The 25,148-nt window shown below is 39.0% G+C and overlaps 1 protein-coding gene across 1 annotated transcript; it reads left to right on the forward strand.

The window, feature by feature from the left end:
- Positions 1-15,973: 15,973 nt before the first annotated feature.
- On the forward strand, positions 15,974-20,392 carry LOC116334510 (GTPase IMAP family member 9-like). The gene is made up of 3 exons (XM_031757940.2): positions 15,974-16,843; positions 18,050-18,163; positions 19,750-20,392. The coding sequence occupies exons 2-3, from the start codon at positions 18,157-18,159 to the stop codon at positions 20,376-20,378; spliced, it is 636 nt and encodes a 211-aa protein (XP_031613800.2). The 5' UTR covers positions 15,974-16,843; positions 18,050-18,156; the 3' UTR covers positions 20,379-20,392.
- Positions 20,393-25,148: the final 4,756 nt, after the last annotated feature.

Here is a 25,148-nt window from a genome sequence, read left to right on the forward strand (position 1 = left end):
TTTTTGAGGAATAATTTTATTATTGAACAACAACCATGTTCTCAATGAACCCAAAAAACACATTAATATCAAAGCTGAATGTTTTCGGAAGTAGTTTTTAGTTTGTTTAGTTTTAGCTATTTTGGGGGATATCTGTGTGTGCAGGTGACTATTACTGTGCATAATTATTAGGCAACTTAACAAAAACAAATATATACCCATTTCAATTATTTATTTTACCAGTGAAACCAATATAACATCTCCACATTCACAAATATACATTTCTGACATTCAAAAAACAAAACAAAAACAAATCAGCGACCAATATAGCCACCTTTCTTTGCAAGGACACTCAAAAGCCTGCCATCCATGGATTCTGTCAGTGTTTTGATCTGTTCACCATCAACATTTGCGTGCAGCAGCAACCACAGCCTCCCAGACACTGTTCAGAGAGGTGTACTGTTTTCCCTCCTTGTAAATCTCACATTTGATGATGGACCACAGGTTCTCAATGGGGTTCAGATCAGGTGAACAAGGAGGCCATGTCATTAGTTTTTTCTTCTTTTAAACCCTTTCTTGCCAGCCACGCTGTGGAGTACTTGGACGCATGTGATGGAGCATTGTCCTGCATGAAAATCATGTTTTTCTTGAAGGATGCAGACTTCTTCCTGTACCACTGCTTGAAGAAGGTGTCTTCCAGAAACTTGCAGTAGGACTGGGAGTTGAGCTTGACGCCATCCTCAACCCGAAAAGGCCCCACAAGCTCACCTTTGATGATACCAGCCCAAACCAGTACTCCACCTCCACCTTGCTGGCGTCTGAGTGGGACTGGAGCTCTCTGCCCTTTACCAATCCAGCCACGGGCCCATCCATCTGGCCCATCAAGACTCACTCTCATTTCATCAGTCCATAAAACCTTAGAAAAATCAGTCTTGAGATATTTCTTGGCCCAGTCTTGACGTTTCAGCTTGTGTGTCTTGTTCAGTGGTGGTCGTCTTTCAGCCTTTCTTACCTTGGCCATGTCTCTGAGTATTGCACACCTTGTGCTTTTGGGCACTCCAGTGATGTTGCAGCTCTGAAATATGGCCAAACTGGTGGCAAGTGGCATCTTGGCAGCTGCACGCTTGACTTTTCTCAGTTCATGGGCAGTTATTTTGCGCCTTGGTTTTTCCACACGCTTCTTGCGACCCTGTTGACTATTTTGAATGAACGCTTGATTGTTCGATGATCACGCTTCAGAAGCTTTTGCAATTTTAAGACTGCTGCATCCCTCTGCAAGATATCTCACTATTTTTGACTTTTCTGAGCCTGTCAAGTCCTTCTTTTGACCCATTTTGCCAAAGGAAAGGAAGTTGCCTAATAATTATGCACACCTGATATAGGGTGTTGATGTCATTAGACCACACCCCTTCTCATTACAGAGATGCACATCACCTAATATGCTTAATTGGTAGTAGGCTTTCGAGCCTATACAGCTTGGAGTAAGACAACATGCATGAAGAGGATGATGTGGACAAAATACTCATTTGCCTAATAATTCTGCACTCCCTGTAAACACCAAGCTCCTTTTTTTGTGTAGCTGACAGCTGGTAACTGTGCAGGGGCGGATCTAGCAAAGCTTTTGCCAGGGGGCCAGGTAGGGCATTAACAGGGAAAGGTGGACACAAAGATATACTTTTCTTTCTTGCTCTCATATAAAATATTTAGCTTTTTATTAAATAGTTATCTGCATCTTACAACCACAGTTTGTATAATAATACACAAGATTGGCTGTAGACCATTGTTAATCATTCAGAACACTGTGTAAAAATAACAAAAAACAGAAAGTGAATGCAAAAGTGCATAAATATTTATTTTACGTGTTTGATGTGTGTGGCGGGGCGTGGTCTGCAGTGCCGCTGCAGGGGAGGTGGACCCACCTGAGCGGCACCTGCAATCACGCCTCTCGGGCGTAGTCTGTGCTCTCTCGGCTGTTTTTTGGGTGTGTGTCGGGCTGTGAGTTGAAAAGCTACAGCCAGCTGTTTGGGTACCGCAACCATGTGTGAAAAGTGGTCCATAACGTAATGCTTCAAAGCGTGTTCATGCAAACATTGTCGGATCTGCCGTGGTACAATGGGACTTCTGCTCATGAACCTGTGTGCACAGCGTCTGCAAATCGGGCGCTGTATGTAGTAACTTCATCTTTACACAAAACTGTAAGCTGTTATCTGTGAAGCGTGAGCGGTGTTTGTTTTACCATAGTTCATGGTGGAGAATGGGTGCTCTTCTGAGTTTTGCTCTCTGTAGCTGTATGAATGGCAAACTACACTGAATAGCAGCGGCATAGGCACACATAAAATTTCTTCTGAAATTTTCGCTTTCTAGTTATTATTATTCTCCATCTTCCGCCTAAATTTCGCACGTATCACGCCCGCAGTTTTGAGACAAGCTTCATATATGTTACCTCATTTTGTGCGGCCGGATCTGGAATGGTGTGCTATGACTTTTGGTGTTTATGAATTTTATAGTTTTTAAATATTAATATTTTAGTGAAAATTTTCCGCGCTCCTCTGCCAAACAGTTTTGACATTAGGATTACATATGTTAGATCATTTTGTGCGGCTGGAGCTGGACTATTATGTTGTGACTTTTGGTGTTTATGACTTTTATAGTTTTTAAATATTAATATTTTAGTACAAATTTAGGCCAATTCATCTTTTGGCGCCAAATAAACAGACTTCATTTGTGGTGTCTTGGCTCTCTCTAGTGGTATACCGGGAGTAGTACAGCCGAAAAGATTTATCCTTGTGTTGAAAACTCCATATCCCACAATTCATAGCACGCCTCTACAGAGTGAACAATGGCGGCCACCACTTCGCGTTTTATATGTCTTTTATTCATGTTTCTAGGTCACAAAATAAACTTTTAAGATATTTTCAGGCGAGAATGTAGGTGTGTAAACTTCAAATATCTGCTTGTTTTATCAAGACATCCCATATTTAGCGACAGTGCTCTGACGACGTCGGTCCTGCCTGACAGCTAGCCGGCTACCTAGCTAGCTGCCGCACTTGGCTGCAAATGGATAGCGAGGGACTCTCTCTGTCGTTTCACCTCCCGGTCTCGCAAATGCTCGCACAGAATCGGAGTTACAGCTGGATGTGGAAAAAATAACTGAGTTGTTTGGTGGTGCTATAACGCGGAGCTACAACAGTGGGCAGCTATCCACGGTGTATGACAGAAAGGACATGCCGCGACCGCCGATCGACCGGTGTTTGCTAACGCGGAGGTCAATCGTGGATCAGGGAAAGCGAAGGCAGGAGCGTGAGGTGAACTGAATTTCAGGTAAGAAGTTATGACCTGCACTCTATTTGGGTCAGATATAAACCGAGTTTAGGTGTAGTTTATTTAGCAGCAGTTCTCTTATGTGTTGCTGATAGCCGGCTAGCTAGCTAGTGCCGTTAGCATAGTTAGCTAGCACCGCTAGCGACCCTTCGTGAAAAAGCACCCAGGCTTGGCTTATATTGAGGCGGGTGAAACTCGTGTCAGCACCGGTCGTCGCCGACAGTATGTGTTTTAGCTGGACTTATTTTTCGTTTATATGGACCGATGATTTATTTATTTATTCATTTTAGTAACGGTATAAACAGTGAAAGGTGGTGGATTGGCCAGATGTAAACTTCAAATATCTGCTCGTGTTACCAAGACATCCCATATTAGCTCTGATGTTTTCGGTGCCTGCAAAGAGCTAGACAGGTAGCTAGCTAACCCGAGCTGGCTGTCTTTTGACTCAGGGTCATAGCTGGACTTATTTTTCGTTTTTTATGAGCCGATGAGGGTTTTTTTTTTAGTAACGGTACAAACAGTGAAAGGCGGTGGATTGTCCAGATGCTGGTCGATGTGGAAAAAATAACTGAGTTGTTTGGTAGTCGCTGACACGGAGCTACAACCGAGGGCAGCTATCCACCGTGTGTGTCAGAAAGAACATGCGGGAACGAGGCGGCGAGGCGACCGCCGATCGACCGGTGGTAGATCGTGGATCAGGGAAACGAAGGCAGGAGAAGCAGGCGGCTGCCGGTCGGAGCGTGAGGTGAACTGAATTTCAGGTAAGAAGTTATGACCTGCACTCTATTTGGGTCAGATATAAACCGAGTTTAGGTGTAGTTTATTTTTGTTGTGCTGACTTTTTACAATCAGTTATAATAACTCGTACTGCGTGGTAGCTAGCACGATGGAGTTTATGACAGCCTCCCCTGTCATTCTCTCGCCTGTTCAAACTTCAGTCATGAAACTGATCAATGATCGGCTTTTCTCTCTTGTTTGTTTATCGCGCTAAACAACAGCAGCACGTTTAAGCTTGATCAGCTGTTGTTAGAATTCATTTGATTTTAATTTCTAGTATCAGCTGATGTTTGCTGGAGCCACAGCTGTAGAAGCGGCTGGTCGAAACCAGGAGATGACCTTACTGAATCATCAGAGCTGAACTGGTGATGGAGAAACAGGTTTACCTTTTTTTAGGTGACATGAATGAGTTGAAGGAAGTTATGAACTGTTTCTGAGAGAAATAAACACCAAGCTCCTTTTTTATTTAGCTGACAGCTGGTAACTGTGCAGGGCGGATCTAGCAAAGCTTTTGCCAGGGGCCAGGTAGGGCATTAACAGAGAAAGGTGGACACAAAGATATACTTTTCTTTCTTACTCTCATACAGGAGTGCAGAATTATTAGGCAAGTTGTATTTTTGAGGAATAATTTTATTATTGAACAACAACCATGTTCTCAATGAACCCAAAAACACATTAATATCAAAGCTGAATGTTTTCGGAAGTAGTTTTTAGTTTGTGTTTAGTTTTAGCTATTTTAGGGGATATCTGTGTGTGCAGGTGACTATTACTGTGCATAATTATTAGGCAACTTAACAAAAACAAATATATACCCATTTCAATTATTTATTTTTACCAGTGAAACCAATATAACATCTCCACATTCACAAATATACATTTCTGACATTCAAAAACAAAACAAAAACAAATCAGTGACCAATATAGCCACCTTTCTTTGCAAGGACACTCAAAAGCCTGCCATCCATGGATTCTGTCAGTGTTTTGATCTGTTCACCATCAACATTGCGTGCAGCAGCAACCACAGCCTCCCAGACACTGTTCAGAGAGGTGTACTGTTTTCCCTCCTTGTAAATCTCACATTTGATGATGGACCACAGGTTCTCAATGGGGTTCAGATCAGGTGAACAAGGAGGCCATGTCATTAGTTTTTCTTCTTTTAAACCCTTTCTTGCCAGCCACGCTGTGGAGTACTTGGACGCTGCGTGTGATGGAGCATTGTCCTGCATGAAAATCATGTTTTTCTTGAAGGATGCAGACTTTTTCCTGTACCACTGCTTGAAGAAGGTGTCTTCCAGAAACTTGCAGTAGGACTGGGAGTTGAGCTTGACGCCATCCTCAACCCAAAAAGGCCCCACAAGCTCACCTTTGATGATACCAGCCCAAACCAGTACTCCACCTCCACCTTGCTGGCGTCTGAGTGGGACTGGAGCTCTCTGCCCTTACCAATCCAGCCACGGGCCCATCCATCTGGCCCATCAAGACTCACTCTCATTTCATCAGTCCATAAAACCTTAGAAAAATCAGTCTTGAGATATTTCTTGGCCCAGTCTTGACGTTTCAGCTTGTGTGTCTTGTTCAGTGGTGGTCGTCTTTCAGCCTTTCTTACCTCGGCCATGTCTCTGAGTATTGCACACCTTGTGCTTTTGGGCACTCCAGTGATGTTGCAGCTCTGAAATATGGCCAAACTGGTGGCAAGTGGCATCTTGGCAGCTGCACGCTTGACTTTTCTCAGTTCATGGGCAGTTATTTTGCGCCTTGGTTTTTCCACACGCTTCTTGCGACCCTGTTGACTATTTTGAATGAAACGCTTGATTGTTCGATGATCACGCTTCAGAAGCTTTGCAATTTTAAGACTGCTGCATGCCTCTGCAAGATATCTCACTATTTTTGACTTTTCTGAGCCTGTCAAGTCCTTCTTTTGACCCATTTTGCCAAAGGAAAGGAAGTTGCCTAATAATTATGCACACCTGATATAGGGTGTTGATGTCATTAGACCATACCCCTTCTCATTACAGAGATGCACATCACCTAATATGCTTAATTGGTAGTAGGCTTTCGAGCCTATACAGCTTGGAGTAAGACAACATGCATGAAGAGGATGATGTGGACAAAATACTCATTTGCCTAATAATTCTGCACTCCCTGTATAAAATATTTAGCTTTTATTAAATAGTTATCTGAATCTTACAACCAAAGTTTGTATAATAATACACAAGATTGGCTGTAGACCATTGTTCATCATTCAGAACACTGTGTAAAAATAACAAAAAACAAAAAGTGAATGCAAAAGTGCATAAATATTTATTTTACGTGTTTGATATGTGTGGCGGGCGTGGTCTGCAGTGCCGCTGCAGGGAGGTGGACCCACCTGAGGGGCATCTGCAATCACACCTCTCGGGCGTAGTCTGTGCTCTCTCGGCTGTTTTTGGGTGTGTGTCGGGCTGTGAGTTGAAAAGCTACAGCTGGCTGGGAGGGTACACCAACCATGTGTGAAAAGTGGTCCATAACGTACTGGTTCAAAGTGTGTTCGTGCAAACATTGTCGGGGTCTGCCGTGGTACAGAGGGACTTCTGCTTATGAACCTGTGTGCACAGCGTCTGCAAATCGGGGCTGTACAAAGTGACCTCATCTTTACCCAAAACTGTAAGCTGTCATCTGTGAGGCGCGAGCGGTGTTTGTTTTTACCATAATTCATGGTGGAGAATGGCTGCTCTTCTGAGTTTTGCTGTCTGTAGCCGTATGAATGGAAAACTACACAGATTAGCAGCGGCATAGGCACACATAAAATTTCTTCTGAAATTTTCGCTTTCTAGTCTAGAACGATAATTCAACACACAAACACACAGAAGGCCACATCCATGAGGGGACAACGTGACAGAAAAAAGGGATACACAAACAATACAAAGGAGGAGATCAGGTCAGAGTGGACACACATGGGGAACACAGTAGAGCAGAATTTGAATGATGACGGGGGAAGCAAAATGGGAGATGGGAGACTATCAAAATAAAACAGGAAGTATACACACACACACACTGGGGATAAACATGGAAACATGACGAACTAGGTGAGACCAAGGAGCAGACACAGGTACAAAACACTGAGATGAAACTAGAATGGACTAGACACGAAAATCAAAGGAACATACATGAAAGCAAATAGGAAACAAGAACTAGAAATAAGATGTGATACAGTAAATACAGAACTAAAGGCTGACTTATACAGAACTAGAATATGAAAATCTCTTGAATCCAAAAGAATGAGTCACAACACAAACTCATAATCTGGCTCAAAGACCCAGGACCATGACAGATGACTTTTGCAGACATCCATACATGTACAGTATGTAACCCAGTGATTCCTGAGATTAGGGACAAAACAGGTTTTAATTTTCTAAAATATATTTTTTGATTTTTCAAAAACACATTTACATATAGTTGTTACACAAAGTTTTGGCTGTCTCACCATGTTTTGGTACAATCTCCCAGGTGTAACATTTTTCAATAATTTATGTTTTTGCTGGAGAAGTGTAAGGTTTTTGTCAACACCGTCAGACACAAAGAAATGCAAAAATATATATTTTAAATTAAGTTGTTTCAGCTATTTTGACTATTAGTAGCTTCTCTATTCTATTGTTTATGCACATATGTTTTCAGAGTAATTATACCACATTTAAAAGTAAGATTGTTTTGGCTTTTTATTATTAGAGTTACAGTCATACATATTTTCAGAAGCTTGTATTTAATCTGTATAAGAAACAATCATATTAAGCAGCATGCAAATTACACATTTATTGAGAAAATTATGTAGTTTTATTGGAAGATCATGAGGGAGGAAAATATATGGTTCTCCAAAAGAGAAAAATAAACCAAAACTCCATATTATGGAGTTGACAAGGTGCTGATGGTGGTGACACAAATCTGACTGTGTTGACACACTAATAGAAAACAAGATATTATTTCTTTCAAAATGACAATTAAACCTTAACAATCTTTGTAATATCACAAGACACACCATAACAATTCTGTTTTTGCACATGTCAAGTTCTACATCTTAATAGTTCACCAGCAAGTAGCTGCCTACTACTCCTTGATTCCTAAAGTTGTCTGTGGTTGTGTGTTTAGACCCCGCTGTACTTTCTCTCCTTTGTCTCACTGTGCTTTCTTCCAAAACCTTCTCTTCTGCCTTTTTTCTCTTTCTTTCAGATCACTGATGTTCTTTATTTTTCTCTTTTTCACTCTATTTCTCCATATTTCCCTTTCCTTTATGAGAAACTCTTTCTTCAACTCAGGCTGGCTGTTAATTTTTTCTCTCCTTCTTTTTTGATACTTCCTCTTTCGTTCCTCTAATGACAGGTTCCCCTTTGCTATTCTAGCCTGAAAGGTACCATTTTGTAATTACTATAATTTTTCTGAGCCTTATGATTTTTTACAGATTAAGGATGAATATTCACAACACAATTATGCATTAAGCAATAGAGATGCTATCCGGCCATTAAGTTTGATGTCATTAGCCGTTTCCAGCTCCAAACTCTGCTGCAGATCCCAAAGTCAAAGGAACTCTGCGGCATCACTGAGAGTTACAAACTGTCTAAATTCTTTCATCTTTAATAAAATGATCAGTGTGGCTGCTCTACCAGGTCTAACATCCAGGCATCCATGAAAACAGAATATATGAAATTTAACAGAGTTAGAAGTTAGATTGCTTGTTTCCACCTAAACGTGATATACCAGCTCTGCTATCACTTCCAACATAAATGAAGACAGAAAACTAAGCAGCAGTGACTTCTGTAGGGTTACTAAAGTTGGGCTAGCTGGTATATAGTGATGTGCTACGTGATCGCTAGCGACACAGCTATGTTAGCATAATATGAACACAGTGAAGTTGGAGGATGAATGCTAACCTTTTTCCACTTGATAAAAGTTAACGTGAGGGTTCCTGATGGTTAGGCTGACAGTGATCACTGACTGTTTTTAGGGGCTTGTTCAGATGTAATAGAACAAGATAAAAAGCATTAAAACATTTTAACAGCACAACAGGCTTAATAAACACAGAGTAGTTTAGGCCCGGAAGCAGGATTCATACATCATCACTTAAAGAACAGCTCTCGGGGCACAGCTAGCTCAGTAGATTCCACATGATCGGAAGGTTGGGCGTTCAAATCCAACGAACAGCGGCAACCCTGGATTTGTAGCTGCCCACTGCATCACTGAGTGAATGGGTTAAATGCAGAGGACTAAGCATTTTCCTACAGGATTAATAATGTATACATAAACAATGAAATTCAAGATAAGGCAAATTTGATAATATTTGACAGATCTGTAAAGCAGAAATATCAGTAAAATACACAGGAAGTAATATATCCAAAATATTAGTAAAAAATAACTTAATATAAATGGTGAATTTCATCAGTTGCTTATGGCCTCTACAATCTACCTAAATGAAGCTCTTTTACAAAAAAAAATACTTAAATCTTGGATTACATCGACTTTGGTGTTGACGCACTATGGTTGTGACACAGAGTTTTATCAGAAAGGTATGCAATAAATGAAATTAAAAAAAAAAAATTATCACAGCAGTGACCTCAGGGCATGTGTATCAAACAGGAAGTGGTAAAGGGGTCCTCAGAGTTTAAGCTACCCACAATAATTCCTGATTTTTTGTACTTTTAAAAAAATCTGATGGTGTTGACAAAAACTCTGGACACGATTTTAATCACTTAAAAAATATGTAAAAATAAATTTTCAATTGCATATTTTGATATTATATAAGGTATTGACTTAAATACTTAGTGACAAGAGCCATGATGTTTAATTTTACATTACTTTTAATTTTTTTTCTGTATTTTAATATTATCACACCTGCTTCTGGACAATGGATTTTTAAGGTACTGGTAATGTATTGTATCATTTAAAATAAATATATATTTATAAAAAATGCAAAATCATACTTTTGTTGTATAAACATTGCCTTGGTTTGTCTTTTAGGCAGTTGGGTTAACACTTGTATGCATATTTTTAACCACAAAATTGGGTTATATCTGCCGGACATGTTTTGTCCCTTATCTCAAGCATCACTGAACCATTTATAGGTGTGGCAACATAAGGGGCTGAGGAAATAACAAGGAAAAGGTAAAGGTCCAATGATGTCACGTGTTATGTCTGCCTCTGCTACAGCACACTTTGTCGGGCCGCCTAGGGTGCGCCTGATGGTGGTTTTAATTTAACTGGAGTTGTATTGCTTGATTTGTAGGTTTATTTTACTTATGTCGGGGGGGTAGCCATATTAACAAACTGTTGAGCTATATTTTAACTAGAGTAATATAGTGGCAGTGAATCTTGTTCTTTTAAGCAATGCTTGGTATTAAAATTGTAATTAAAGGTTTGGTATTGCAAATCCTGCCACTTGATTTGCCGTTTTCTTTCCTGCAGCTCTATATTATTTTCAGTTATTATGTTTAAATAAACTGTTTTCTTCTCTCTCTTTTTTTTTTTTAAATGAAACTGATTTACCACGCCTATGCTTTGTTAATAGCGTGTAATAGCCTGTGTGCCTTTATAACTGTTAAAACTTTTGCACTGGCTAGTGTAATATTTCCTGGGGTGTAACTCCACCTCCAGGTTGCGCTGTCAGTACCGTTTAGTTACCGGTTTTCCTTCACCCCACCACGCAAACACAAAATAAATTGAATCTTCATTTTAGAACAGATGACTTATAGTTATATGAAGTTGTTACATACAAACTGCTCTATTTGAATAACTCAATACGTGAAAGCGCACGTTAACATGGTGCTTCCATAAATTCCACATCCGCCTCAAACACTATTATAAAACTTCTGTTTTTAGATGTTCTGGCTCGCCGTATAAATCCAAGTCGGTCGTCTATGAGACAAAGAGTCGACTGTAAAACTAATTACTGTCCATCCAGTTACTGAAACGGGCAGAAGGAAAACCGAAAGAAAGAAAGGAAAGTCAGAGCAACACGTCTGTAATGTAGCCCAGAGAAGCAGTAGCGGTTGCGCTGTGAAGTTAGCATTTACAGTAAAGAGACTATTATGACATACGTCATGCTAATATCTTAACAATTCAAAGTTACATACCGATCAAACGGCGCACCCCGATTCTCAAACAAAGTGGCCAACAGGAGTCTTCTGCAGCTCCAACCTATAAACACACCTGTTTACTACCAGGTAAAATAATTAAACGTACGCCACAAAAACATACCCGCAGTCGATGGAGAGAAGGCTTCAGAGGAAACGATCCGCAGCTGATCTCTACAAAAGCATGAGGAACGCCAATCAACAAAAATATGGCCAATTCAGACAACAGGGACATGTAAGTGACTCTTACCTGTGACAGCTGGGGCCATGAGGAGTCCGGAAACTGGATACATACAGGAACAGGTGAGTGAGTCAGGGTTGCTCAGATATCCGCTACTAGCACCATGTTATGTGATTGGCCACTAACAATGCCATATTGAAATATAATATTCACTGTGCTACATAATTACATTAATTACAATATGACAAGTAATCAATAACTCATTGAGAACAAATAAGACTATCATAACAAAGCCATAGTGTTTTTGGAGATCCTCTTTAGTATCAGAATAAGAAACAGATGCAGCTGGAGCTGTAATGAGCAGTTACATTCACCAGCACAGATAGGTAGCTCTGATACAGGTCAATAATATCCAGAACTAGAAATGTGTGAAGAACATTTGAGTGTGTCAGTGTGCCTGCTGCTGTAGCTGCGATCAGCCATCAGAAGCTTGTAAGAGCTTAAAACAAACTACATGGCAGAAACAGCAGCTAATGAAAAGTAGCAGGACATACAGAAGCCTAACAGAAGTGAAGTGTAGTTACACTGCTGATGGAAGAGCTGGAAGGAGTTGACAGTCACCTGACTGCAATGTTCACTGGTGAAGATCCATAATTTCTACACTGTGTGTTCTGTCTGCCAGCCTGCCAGCCTGTTTAGTTCATTTGTATTTTCAGTTTAGTCATATTGGTGTTTAGCAATAAAGCTGTTTTGAGTGCACTTTTCGCCTGCTGGAGTCTGCACATTTGGTCCTCCAATCCTTCCTGCCACACAAAATACATGATACTTACACCTTCTAAAAGTGGACTTGACCTGCTAGACCTCAGTTCGACACTGTTGACCATAATATTTGATTAAAGTGATTAGAGCATTCGGTAGGTATTAAAAATTCTGCACTGCAGTGGTTTGAATCATATCTATCCAGTTTGTTCATATAAATGGAGAGTCCTCTTCACTCACTAAGGTTCCACAGGGAGTTCCACAGGGTTCTGTGCTCGGACCGATTCTATTTACATTTCACATGCTCAGGGCAAGACTGGGACAAAAAAAAGGCCATGGCATATTTTTTTTTGTCCCAGTCAGGGGTTACAGTGAGAATTGACAACTGAGGGATCATCTGCAGTGGCTCAGTGTTGGGAAAATACTAACAACTCATAATAATGTCTGTTCTGAGCTCCAGTAGATCTTCTTAGTGGCCAAGCTATGATCAGCTAACCTGCTGCTCTTTGTGGATTTACAAAACTAAATTCAACAAGATGTAAGCAGATGTTTCACAGCGATCTCGGCTGAGTTCCATTTCCTACACTAACAATATATGAATATAACACTAACAATATATGAATGTTCATATCTATATATATATATATATATATATATATATATATATATACATATATATATATATATATATATACATATATATATATATATACATATATGTGTGTGTGTGTGTGTCCAAATTCAGGGGAAGGATGCTTTGAAGGATCCTACCTACCTGCTTCACGTAGGATCCTTCGACGGCCAGGTAGGGACGGAGGTGAGCGGCTGTCAAATTGGACAGCCTTCTAGCCTCCGTTCAAGTCCACCCTTACTTCCACTTTTTCCCCTCTCGCTAAAGCCACAGCATGAAATCTTTAAGATGGAAACAGAAATTTCTCTCCATTTTTTGTACATTTTTGTTCTCAAGGAGCTAGAAAAACTTTATCATCGTCGCATGTTTTGTACCTTAAGCTCATCAGAGACAATCATATCCAGTGTAAATAATTTTCTTTAATCTACACACATTTATGAATTACTGGGATAATTTCATGGATAATTTCAGTGACTGAATTATTGCTGGTCATTCGTCCACATTTACTGTTTTATATAAAATATGTAAACTAAATGTATTTGAAACTTAAAGAATCTAATCTTTTGGTTTCTTTTTTTACTTAGCACTTTATTAAACTGTTGTCTGCTACAGAGTTACAAGTATTATACTAATAATATAGCATCTGCCATCTCCTGCTTGCATATTTCTGAAAACATCTTAGTGGTGTGGCAGCCGTCGAGTGAGCCAGCCCTGCAAACCCTGTGGATGGACGATGCAGTGGACAGTGGGAGGAAGCATCCTAAAGCTCTTTGCAGACCACCCTGTGTGATTCTCCACTCGCCAACCAGAAAAGACAAAGCGCAGGTCTCAGTTGCAGCAGCTCATCCATGTCTGATCTTGCTTGCAGATTCAGCAACACTGCCAGAGACTTCCTATTACAGTTGTAAAAGAAATGGTCCAGGAACAGGTCACTCAGGTTAATCCTGTGTGAACAACTTTAAATATAGTTCTTCCTTTTTTAATATTGTTGGTGTATTAAAAATATTCTTGTTTAATTTTTTTAAATTTACTTTATTGTCATCAAATAAATATCCATGTGAAATTTTTCAAAGTTAGCGTTATGTTCATACATGTTAAAAATACCCGTAAACAAAATGAGTTCAGTGACAATTACTGTTAGTTTTAATACATTTATTCATAACATACAACTTTTAAACCAGGGGTCTCAAACTCATGGCCCACGTCACCTCTACTTGAGGCCGCATATTGATGTGAAGAAGTTTTTTTAAATTATTATTCGAAAGCTGATTTAATATGAAGGCAATATGAGCAGAGGGTTACAGGCATGGCGCTTTAAGACTGTAGCCTCATGGGCGGTGTAGTCCGTGCTGCAGGGAGAACATGTGGGACCGCTCCTCCGCTGTGTGTCTGTGAGCGTGAGGGAGGGAGAAAAGGAAAGTCGAAAAGTAAGAGTTGTCACCGAGCAGAAACGGGAGATGGAAGCATGTAAATATAATAATAACCACTGCAGACAAAAAGAGTGCCTGACGAGCCCAGTGATAAGTAAGCTATTAAGACTCAACTGTACAATAAAGTTGTGCTGGAGCAGCCTTTCAATGTCTCTTTCTGTCTCTTGCTAGTGAAGTTGACCCAAACAGTAAAGCTAGTTCCCGGCTACGAGCCCGACATGAACCCGAAGTATTAGCCAGAGGTCTCCTTACCAGTCAGAGCTGCGGACCTGGCCGAGGTAATTTCAGAGTAAAAACATGTTGATGGATTGGCTGTGTTAGTTCAGTGACAGATTTATTTGGATAGAAAACAATTTTTAATTGTAGTTAAAAAATTAATGTGTACACTTATGTCTGCATTTTTATTTTGTTAAATACAAACAAAATTATAGCAAAAGTGCTGCCACGTGTCTGACCAGAAAGAGCGACCAGTTTGTTTATATGGTAGTTCAATGAAAGGCTTCAGATAGTTAAGAGTGAGAAGAAAATGCGTTCATGTTTGCAATTTTGTCTTGTTACACAATATTTGGAATTAAATTTAAAAAACAAAACAAAAACCATTACATTTGAGGAAATATTAGTGCGTGTTTTCTTGTTTGTTTTTTTTGAACTACTTGGACACTAAAGTGGCCCTCCAATGAGATGACGCTGCCAGAAGTGTCCAGTGGCTCATTTGATTTTGAGACCCCTGTTTTAAACTAATGCAATACATATAACAACGTAACAAATATATTCAAATAAATAAATTTCTTAATGCATACCTCATCTTTCAGGAAGTGAAAAGAGTGTCTCCCTCCTTTGCCTGCTCTCCTGCGCTCTCCTCTCCTCAGCCTTTCTTTGCTGCCTCATGTCCTTTCTGATAAGGTCTAGCACCTTATTATCCCTGTTCCTTTTCCTTTTCTCCTTTTCCTTTCTTCCTGTTGTAGGTTGCTGGCTCTCTTTCTCATCGCTTTCATTTTGGTCACCCACTGCTGCGCTGGGCCCTGGAGTGTCCTCGGGGAGAGAGGAAATTAGGACGAGAGGCCTAATGGAAGGCCTCTGTTCTATCACCTCATCCATGAGAGCAACCCAGGGCCAAGTAGCAGCAGTGGGGTTCCCACTGACCCCCTCTCCTGAGCCTGAATACTTGCAATCCTAAAGGCAGAGAAAATCAAAAATGACAGTAGACAAATAAAAAAAAACACAACAACTCTTAGTAATTGCACATTTATTAACTTGTGCTCTTAACACACATGCATACTTTGTATTGTTTTTAGTTATCCCATTTCTTTATGGCCTGCAAGGGGGTGACTGTCCCCTGATCACAGACAAAAAATAAGAGAAGAGAAAAAACCACATCGCTGTGACATCATTGCCTACAAATACGGCATTTGAAGCGACACATCCCATGTTTGTGTGTCATATATTGTCAAGCTCATGGTGTGATGTCTGCATCTTGTGTTTCCTGTTCCTATTTTGAAAGTCTGGTGTTTCTGTCTTCTGCTTAGTTTTACTCTTCCCCTGTGGTGTCATTATGTTCATTTGTGTCAGCTGTTTCCTCATGTGTTTCCACTTCCCCTGATCACCTCCCGTGTGTATTTAGTCTGTGCGTCTCATTCAGTCATAGTCTAGTGTTTCCCAGTTTAGGTTTTAGTTTAGTGTTCATCTTGCCTTGATTTTGTACATCTGTTACCAGCCGTTATAAATTGCTTGGGTTTTTTTTGTTAATTCAAGTTACATTTCATCTTCTGTTTTTTGGTCTGCATTTTGCATTTTTTTCACACAGTCAGCCCTCCTGGGTGAGCTGATCAAGGCATGTTCCACTGGTACGAGGCCCTAGGGCACACCCAGGACACTGACCTAACAAAAATGATCAAAATGATAGTAGTTTGTACTCAGTAGTTTGTCTGGCTTCCACATGCTTGAATGGATACTTGACAACATTGGGGCATATTCCTAATGTGACGATCGAACATGTCCCGGTGGGTCTCCTTGGAGATTTAGACCAGAGGATTGCTGAGCTCTTGGACATTTTGAGGTGCAACCTGGCAGCATCATATGGACCAAAATGAAATGTCCCAGAGGTATTCTGTGGGATTAAGATCAAGCAAGTGTGAAGGCCTGACATTCAGGTCACCCCAATGAAGTCTTTTTTTGATTGTTTGGTCGTTGAAATTCACACCAGTGTCCTGCTGGAGGCCATTTTGTAGATATGACAGTGCTCATCCTGTTCATCTTTGCAGAAAGAAGCAGATACCAGTTCTGCTGATGGGTTAAGGACTTTCTAAATCCCTGCCGAACTCTCCTGGAATAACTGTCTATCGCCTGGAATTCTTGAGACTGTCCAGGGAAACACAGCAAACCTTCTGGCATTGGCATGTATTAATGTGCCACCCAAAAGGAGTTGAACAACCTGTGCAACCTCTGTAGGGCCCTGGTATCACCATCATGTTACCAGTAGTGACCCTAGCCAAATGCAAAACTGGTTTAAAAAAACAACAACAAAAAAAGTCAGAAAACATCAAGAAGGAAGAATATCAGCAGCTTCTGTTGGGTCTCAAATTTTGAAGCCAGTATGATAATCTAAGCTGGACAGGGCATATCTGATCCTCCTTTTATAGGAGTCCCCAACCCCTCCTCCAGCTGCTGGGTAACTTTCCATTCCTTGCTTTTTACTTGGACTGTATTCATTTTAAACTAATAAGTATTTTCTCAACTCTACAAGTGTCACTATTATCCTAATTATTGATGGAATATGTTTGTCAATACTTTTCCCCAATCAGTTGTCAATCCTACCTATACTTTATTCCTTTTTTAATCTCCAACACTTGTGTTACATAAATTTCTGGCACTATTCCATAACTTGCCAAGCACTATTCCCAGCATCCATCATTTTTATTTGGGTCCAAAAGTCTGCAAAACTCAAACCAGCTGCAGAGCAAAAACAATTAATCCTCCTGATAATTTGTCAGTTTTGCTGGCAGAGATGGGGTACTATATTTGTTAAGGAAGGGTTTTTCACAACTCTGGGCAGTGGAGACGGGCAAAGAGACTTCCAGGTGCATCTTTAGCTGGGCCAAATTTGATTACTATATTTGTTAAAGAAGGGTTATTCACAACTCTTTGGCAGTGAAGACGGGCAGAGAGGCTCCCGGTCGCATACTCAGGAGTGGCAAGTCCAATTAAACCTATGTTTGGACTTGTCACCATTGCCTATAACACGATCACAGTTTGCTTTTTGATCCTAATTACTGCATTTCAAACAGTATGGATCAACAGGTGTGTATACAACAATTGATACAGACATCATCAATATAACTGTAGATAATATTTGACCTAAATATATGGGTCTTGTGATTTGAATATGTAGATTGGGTGCTCAACACAATGATTCCAATATATAAAACAGTCCAGAGTAGGTGTATGTTATGTAAGAATACAAATACAAAACTGGATTTATGTCACAAACAAAGGTGTAATATTTCCTCTGAGACGTAAAAATATTAATGTTATAAAACAATCCTTAGCAAAATACAAGTACCTGTTATTATACCACAGGTGTAAATAGTCCATTGTTTTCGAGTCTTTCTGTATATTGCTCTCACATTCTTATAGCTCAAATGATTGTTGACAATTATTATTTTTTATTTATTTAATAGTGGGAAAAATTCCACAATTCTAAAAATGAACCAACATTATTTTTTAGATTTATGAATTAAGTATGTAGAGATATGGATGACAAGTAAATAATTCTGCTTTAATAAAACTGAAATGTAAGATTTGTAATCATAATTTAAGTTTCCACAGAGCTAAAGACTTTCAAACGCACCCCGTCAGCTGCTTGTTGTTTTGACAGAAACAGAAAGTGAAACAGAACTACAGTCCGACAGCTGAGAGGAAACATGAACAACACATTCTGCCGTTAATTCTCTTCAGGCACAACTACCACTGATTACTTTCATCATGGATGGTAAGTTAGATTAACTTTTTTTTATATGCACTGAGCATTAAGCTTAGACATGCACAGAGCATGCATACAAGTGCCTGTAGTTTCATTTCGGCAAGTGTAAACAGATTATTTTCAAGTCTTTCTTAAAGCAGTGCAAATGTGTTCGTACCTCAAAAGATTTAATCATTCCTCCATATTTAATCTAATTTAGACTGTTATAGCTAACAGGCCACACAGAGTGCTGTGTTTTGAAATCCCAGCTAAAACCTGTTCCTTGTTTTGCAACATGCGTTTCTGCTCATTTCTCCTCAGTGTGCTATGGCAGCCATCTTAGATATGCAGTGTTTCATTTATGAGGAGCACTAAAGATAATTAGGAGTCGGGGGAGTTTTATTAATCCATGTTTTTGCCCTTTCACCAAAATATGAACCTTTAAATTTTAGCGGTTAAGATTTCTAGTAAAAGAATAGCTTTGTTTGTGCTGAAATAGTGGACATGGACAGAAAAAAGCAAGAAATACAGTACATAGGAAAAACAGAAAAAACAAGTAAGAGTGTGTTTACCTGAAATGTGTTTGCAGATGGTTAATGGACGTGTACTTATACAGCATCTTTTTACTCAAAACACAAAACACTATATATGTCTAGCATTGACACTCCAGTGGGTGGATTTGGGGCATCCTTTGTCATATAAATATTTAAAGCTAGAAATACAAAAGATTTTCTGTATATAAATAAACTAAAAATAAAATGAATAAATAATAAAGAATAAGGTTAATTTTCAGGGATAATGGGAAAGAACCAAAAAATACAGACCCAACATGATGTTATTATGCTCACTTCTCATCTTTTTAGTTCAAGTAGCAATCTTTACACATAATAATAAAAAGAATTATTATTTACCTTAAAAACTTAATGTAAAGAGAGTCAGTATTTCAGCATGTCTGTCTTTAAACAGAAAATAATTCGTCATAGCCAATAATTTAATACTCAACTCACACCAAATTATTTTGTAAAATAAATTAAAAATACAAAGTCAAATACAATCCATCATCATTCTGTACATTTTGTGTGTGTGTGTTTCACAACTTTTGATTTCTTCTGGTTGTCTGGTAGGATGTTATCATTAATCAGCTTTGTGGTGTTTAGTTTTACTGACTTTTAAAGTAAGTTATGTTTTACGCTGTCAGATTAACACATCACTGACTAACACTCGTGTGGAAAAACTTCTGTAGGTGGTAAAACACACTGGGATAGTAAGGCTAGTAGATTATTTAAGAAAGGTTTTTTGAAAGGTGGTGTCAAATGAAAACATATCAAAACAGAACACAGTAGAAAGAAAAAAGAAAAATAAATAATCAAAAACTGAAAGTCACCATATGAAGAAAAATAAAGTTAAACAGGAACCAAAACACGGAGCTTCAAAACTGTTACTCACTCCAAGTAACACCATCTGCTAAAAACAGGAATCAAAAACCAATAAAGGAGATGACAACACTGAATTATTTGAACACATATCCATTAATAATAAGATATACAAACACCACAATTAGACTTACAGTCAGAAAAATTGTTAAAAATTGTAATTGTAATCTTTTTTTCTTCTAGTGCCAAACACAACGAGGATCGTCCTGCTGGGGAAAACTGGAGCTGGGAAGAGCAGCCTCGCTAACACTATGTTAGGAAGGAATGAGTTCAAAGTCTTAAATTTTTCTGACTCACAAGCAAATGTTTGTGAAGCAAAGTCTGGATCTGTCGTTGGAAGAAACCTCACTTTGATTGACACTCCTGGTTTTTTTAGCCCAGGATGTTCAGAGCAGGAGCTGAAGCATGAGATACAAAGGTGTGTCACAAAGTGTCCTCCTGGTCCTCATGCTTTCATTATTGTGCTCAGAGTGGAGAAATTCACAGAGCAGGAGACAGCTGTCATCAGAAAACTGCAGGAGTATTTTTCTGCAGAGGTATTTAAATATTCAACAGTTGTCTTCACGGATGGTGACCAGTTACCTGACAGAATGAGCATCGAGGAGTTCATCACAAATAACAAACCTCTGAAAGATTTGGTGGACAAGTGTGGTGGTCGGTGCCACGTTATAGATAATAAGTACTGGACAAACCAGCAGGACGAGTACAGGAACAACCAGTTCCAAGTGACACAGCTGGTCAACACAATAGAGAACATGGTGATGGAAAATGAAGGAGGCAGCTATTGGCAACAATTTTTATTGATCATGTAAAGCAAGAAAAAAAAGAAAATGGAAATAATATTTTTAACTTTAAAGCAAAATATCTAGTTTTAGTTTACTATACTATACTAAGTGTTAAGGTCTCATTTTACTTTCCTTCAGAGTTTCAGAGTTTTTGAGTTTGTCCAGCAGGTGGTGGTGCTGCATGAAACCAAACAAACTGATTCATCATGATGGCCAATGCAGTTTTACCATTCCTCTGTGTCCAGATTATTTTCATTTAACTGTTTGGGGTTTTTTTGCGTTGTTCCATCTAATCACTGAATAAAACATTTTTCAAAGCGTCTGGACTTGTTTAAGTTGCTTGAAGAAGTTTCACCTCTCATCCGAGGAGCTTCTTCAGTTCTAGGGTTAAATGGTGGAGAGTCCCAGATTTAAGCCCTGTGGGAGTATCCTCCAAGAGAGACATGGGCTGTGTCCCAATTCAGGGTCTGCACGCTTGAAGTACGCATTTCAAGTGCGATTACGTCATCGCCACGCGACGACGGCTGTCCCAATTCAAAGTGCACTTCAAATGCATACTCCAAATGCGCCGTCGATTTCCCCAAATATCAAGCGTGGTCCGGTGCACGCTTCGTGGTCCCATATATCCCACAATTCATAGCGCAGCGGTGGGTGTGGATAATTTTGCCGCAAAATACGGCAGACGGGAGCGGCTGAAGAGTGAACTGTCAAAAGTAAGTACTGAATATCATCTCACGTATTTATGTGCGAATGTTTAATAACGAAGAACATTAAAACATTACTGTTGGCCACATGTCGGCAAAGTTATGTGACATTAGTGATGTTTGTACTTTCAGCGGTAACTTGGTTTTAAAGCCTCTACTTCTAAATATATATATAGTTGACCTTAATCTTACAGAGAATGTGATGATTTTATGGATAATTAAAGTCAGTCATATATCCACAAACACAACAAGCTGAAAGTCAGTGATGCTGCTCGGTTTGCAGTCCTGAATATGACGGCACAAGCAGGATTCACTGCACTGTTAATGTTAGCTATGTTATATTGCTGCCTCTGTTCGGTGGTGTCGAGCCAAACGGACTTTAACGTGTGTTTGAACGAGCTGACGGTTCACTCGTTAAGCTGAAAGAAAGATGCTTTAATCACAGGAGTCACACATGTGTCCACTGGACCATCTGGGAACTCTTCTTGTTTGTTTAGCACTCGTAATAACACGAACACTAAATCCTCCTTCTCTTGTGCTGTTTTGTAGCAGTGTGTACACCTGAGACTGTCACCTGTCTGCCTGTCCTGCACTCTCTCTCTGTTTCTTTCTCTCTGATTGTGGAATAAAAGTATGAACATGTATTTATAAGTTACACTTGTGTTTGAATCCTGCAGCTTATCACACATTTGATTTCCATGTGTGACGACTGCAAGTGTCCAGAGTGAGGACAGACTGAGGGACCCACTGCTGCACATCATCTGTGAGGCTTTGCACCCTGATGATCCACCAGGACAAACTCAGCAGTGTGTGAGGAAGAGGAGGAGGAAGAGCCAGCAGCAGCTGACAGATGGAGAGAATAGACAGACTGTTCCCTGTTTGTGAAGGACTGCTAGGAAAGTTTAGAATAGCTAATTGTCTGTCCTGAATCAGTCTTATTAGGTAATGTTCAAATAATGTTATCAGTCCAGTGTTTTCAGTGTGGGAGAAAGTACTCAGGGCCTTCAAGTTACACACTATGAAAGGCAGCAACAAGTTTAATATTCAGAAACCTAAAGTATGTATCAGCAGCAGAATGGAGCTAAAATAAATGTTTGTTTCAGTTCTATGAAGCTTTGAGTATTTTGGATTAGTAGCACTGCTGTGTTTGTTGCATCATATTGCTGTAATTGTTTATATGCTTTATATATTCTGAGCTAAGTTGATCTATAGTGTTACATCATATTCTATAAGGATGTTATGTGTTTGTATACTTTCTGCCCAGTTTGACCCATTTAGCAGAAGTCAGCCTGTTTAAGGCTCTGATATCTATTCTGTATGACTTAAAGCAGTTATGACATGGTCTGATTTTCTCACCCAATAAAGGAATATTTCATATATCAGTCTGATCTTCATTCTATCAGAAACAGTTATCACAGCTCGTACATTTTCCTTTTTACACATATATGTAAGCATTGAGCCAAATGTAATAATGCCAACATATTAAACGAACAATATTTGTCTCTTATGTATAATATATATCTATATATACACTGTCAAAGATACTTGTCTTTGAGTGAAGATTTAAGGTGATAGGCAATATAAATAACTGCAACTTTAATCTTTGACCCAGAGTTCAAGCTCACTGCTGTAATATTATCCTGTAATACATATATATATATATATATATATGACAATACATATAATATTGGCCATATTATATTAACATTACCACAGTGAGATGACTTTAGTCTCATGAACAACATTAGCTGATTGTTATTTACTAACTAATGTTGAAATGACTTCAGTACAGAAATGAAGCCCAACTATCATGTTTTACAGTCCTGTGATCTCAGCCTCAGATACTCAACTAATCAAAGTGATGTCATGACAAAAATGAATGACCAACAGAACATTTTTTTCTCCTTCATTTCTGTCACACAAAGCTGTATGACACGTTTCTCGCGGTTAGAATCATGGTTGCTAGGCAACCTGAACAGCGCGATGAAGGCTAGACCGTCCCATTTCACAAGCCTCTCACTTCCGCACTTCCCGTACTTGTAGTACGCACCGTACGTAGTACGCGTAGTGTGCGTACTTCAAGCGTGCATACCCTGAATTGGGACACAGCCATGGACTGTTGATCCTCTATCTAATCACATGAGCCAAGTTGTGAAAACAGGTGTAGGTCACAATCACAGTGAAGAAAACATGAAATAAATGTCTACTCTTCTTTAACACAGTGTGATCAAACATCTCAGTGAATCTTGATCAAGGGAAACTGGTTCATTCAGGTTTCTTTGTTAGACAAAGAACAATCTTCATTAGTAAATTTAATCTGTTTCATTCATAATACATCATGCAAGAGATCAAACTAAATGTGAGACCACAGCTTCGACACTCATTGTACGTAATGTAAATGCTGCCTTTTTTTTTTTTTTTTACTTTAGCACTGGGAGTAAGTTGCACTCCAATACCAACTTCAGTGGCAGGTGGAGCAACAATAACTCAGTTGTGTCAAAGATACTTATCGTTAACATATTTTGTATTTCTTCTTTGGGTGACTTTTTGTTCTCTTTCTAACACATACTCAAATAAATAGGTGAATGCCACTGTTATTATTTTCATCTGTTGTCTTGTTAATTGATTTTTATTCAGCTGTTGATAAATTACGGTGGCCCTGAGAGGCCAAACAGACTGCAACTTCAGAAAACACTTGCAAAAAGAAAAATGCTGCATAAAGAAAAACACCTGCAAAAACTTTCCCTGAAGTTAACTCAGGGAAGAAGGCCTTACATATTTCAGCAAGACAATGCTAAATTGCATATTGCATCTATTATGACAGAATGCTTTACAGTAGAAGAGTCTGGGTTTTGAAATGGCCTGCTTGCAGTCAGGCCAGACCAGACCAGCAAATGAAAACATTTGAAATAAAATTAAAAATACCACAAATGTGTTCCCTTTTATGCACTGTAAAAAAGATCCGTATATTTAACAGTGAAAGACAGCAAAAATACGACAGGAAAAACCTGTTAACTATAAAACAGTTTAAAACTGTTGATTTGATGTGAAATTGCCGTAAATAAAGTAATGTGGAAAAACCGTAATATGTACATTTTTTCTCTGAAAAAAATACATAAACCTACTGTAAATCACTCTTGCATAGTTTTTTAACGGAAGATTCCAATAAAGTTTAGAACAGGCAAACACATTTTTTTTTTACATTTATTTATTGAAAAAATACAGGTTTTAATTGCTGAATGTAAGCATGGTTGTGCTGGTAATGGATACATGCTGTAATATGACTTTGTGATTTTTGCATTAATTTCACATAATAATAATAATGGATTAGATAGCGGTTTTCAAGAAGCCCAAAGCACTTTACATTAAATCCATTCTTGATTCATAGCACATTTAATACAGCATATTCTTCCTCAAATTGTAATATAACAGGTACATGTCCCAAGATCTTTATACTAGAAATGTATTAGGGCAATTTTGGATGTAGTTTTGTAAAGAATATGGGATGTAGCTGTTAAATCTACATTCTGTTGAACTCAATAAACCATGAGCTTAAAATGTAAAAGCCAACAACAACTTGAGAGACCTACAGCTAATGATAGACATACTATATTATTGAGTGAATTCATATAATCCCAAAAGTGTTAAAATAATAATCTGTTGTCTGTTCTATTTATTCATAGTTAATTATCATATGAAGAAGAAAAAGATTTTAAAAGCATCTCCTCCCAAAACTAGGCGTTTTCCCTGAAGTTTAGAGCACCGTTTCACATCAAGGCGCCTGATTTCAAACGGGCCAATCAGCGCACTGCATCAGGCTCCACCGCAGACAACGTCTGTACAGCTCCTCCACAAGTTTTGCTTTGGACCACGGCAGCACGCGATCTTCATTTTCGTGGACTTGTTTCTCATTTTAACGTCTGCTACAGGTCGTCTTCAGTTACTACGGTAAGAAAATAATCCAACTTGGTTTATTTATCGACAGCATTGTGTTGCAGGCAGTGAAGGCGCAAATGATAAATTTACGTTAGCTTTAGCTCATTTCTAGCATTAGCGTTAGCTACATTAGGCTGAAAAGAGCCTTGCAAAACCA

The sequence above is a fragment of the Oreochromis aureus genome, linkage group 3, assembly GCF_013358895.1.
Source record: "Oreochromis aureus strain Israel breed Guangdong linkage group 3, ZZ_aureus, whole genome shotgun sequence".
NCBI lineage: Eukaryota > Metazoa > Chordata > Actinopteri > Cichliformes > Cichlidae > Oreochromis > Oreochromis aureus.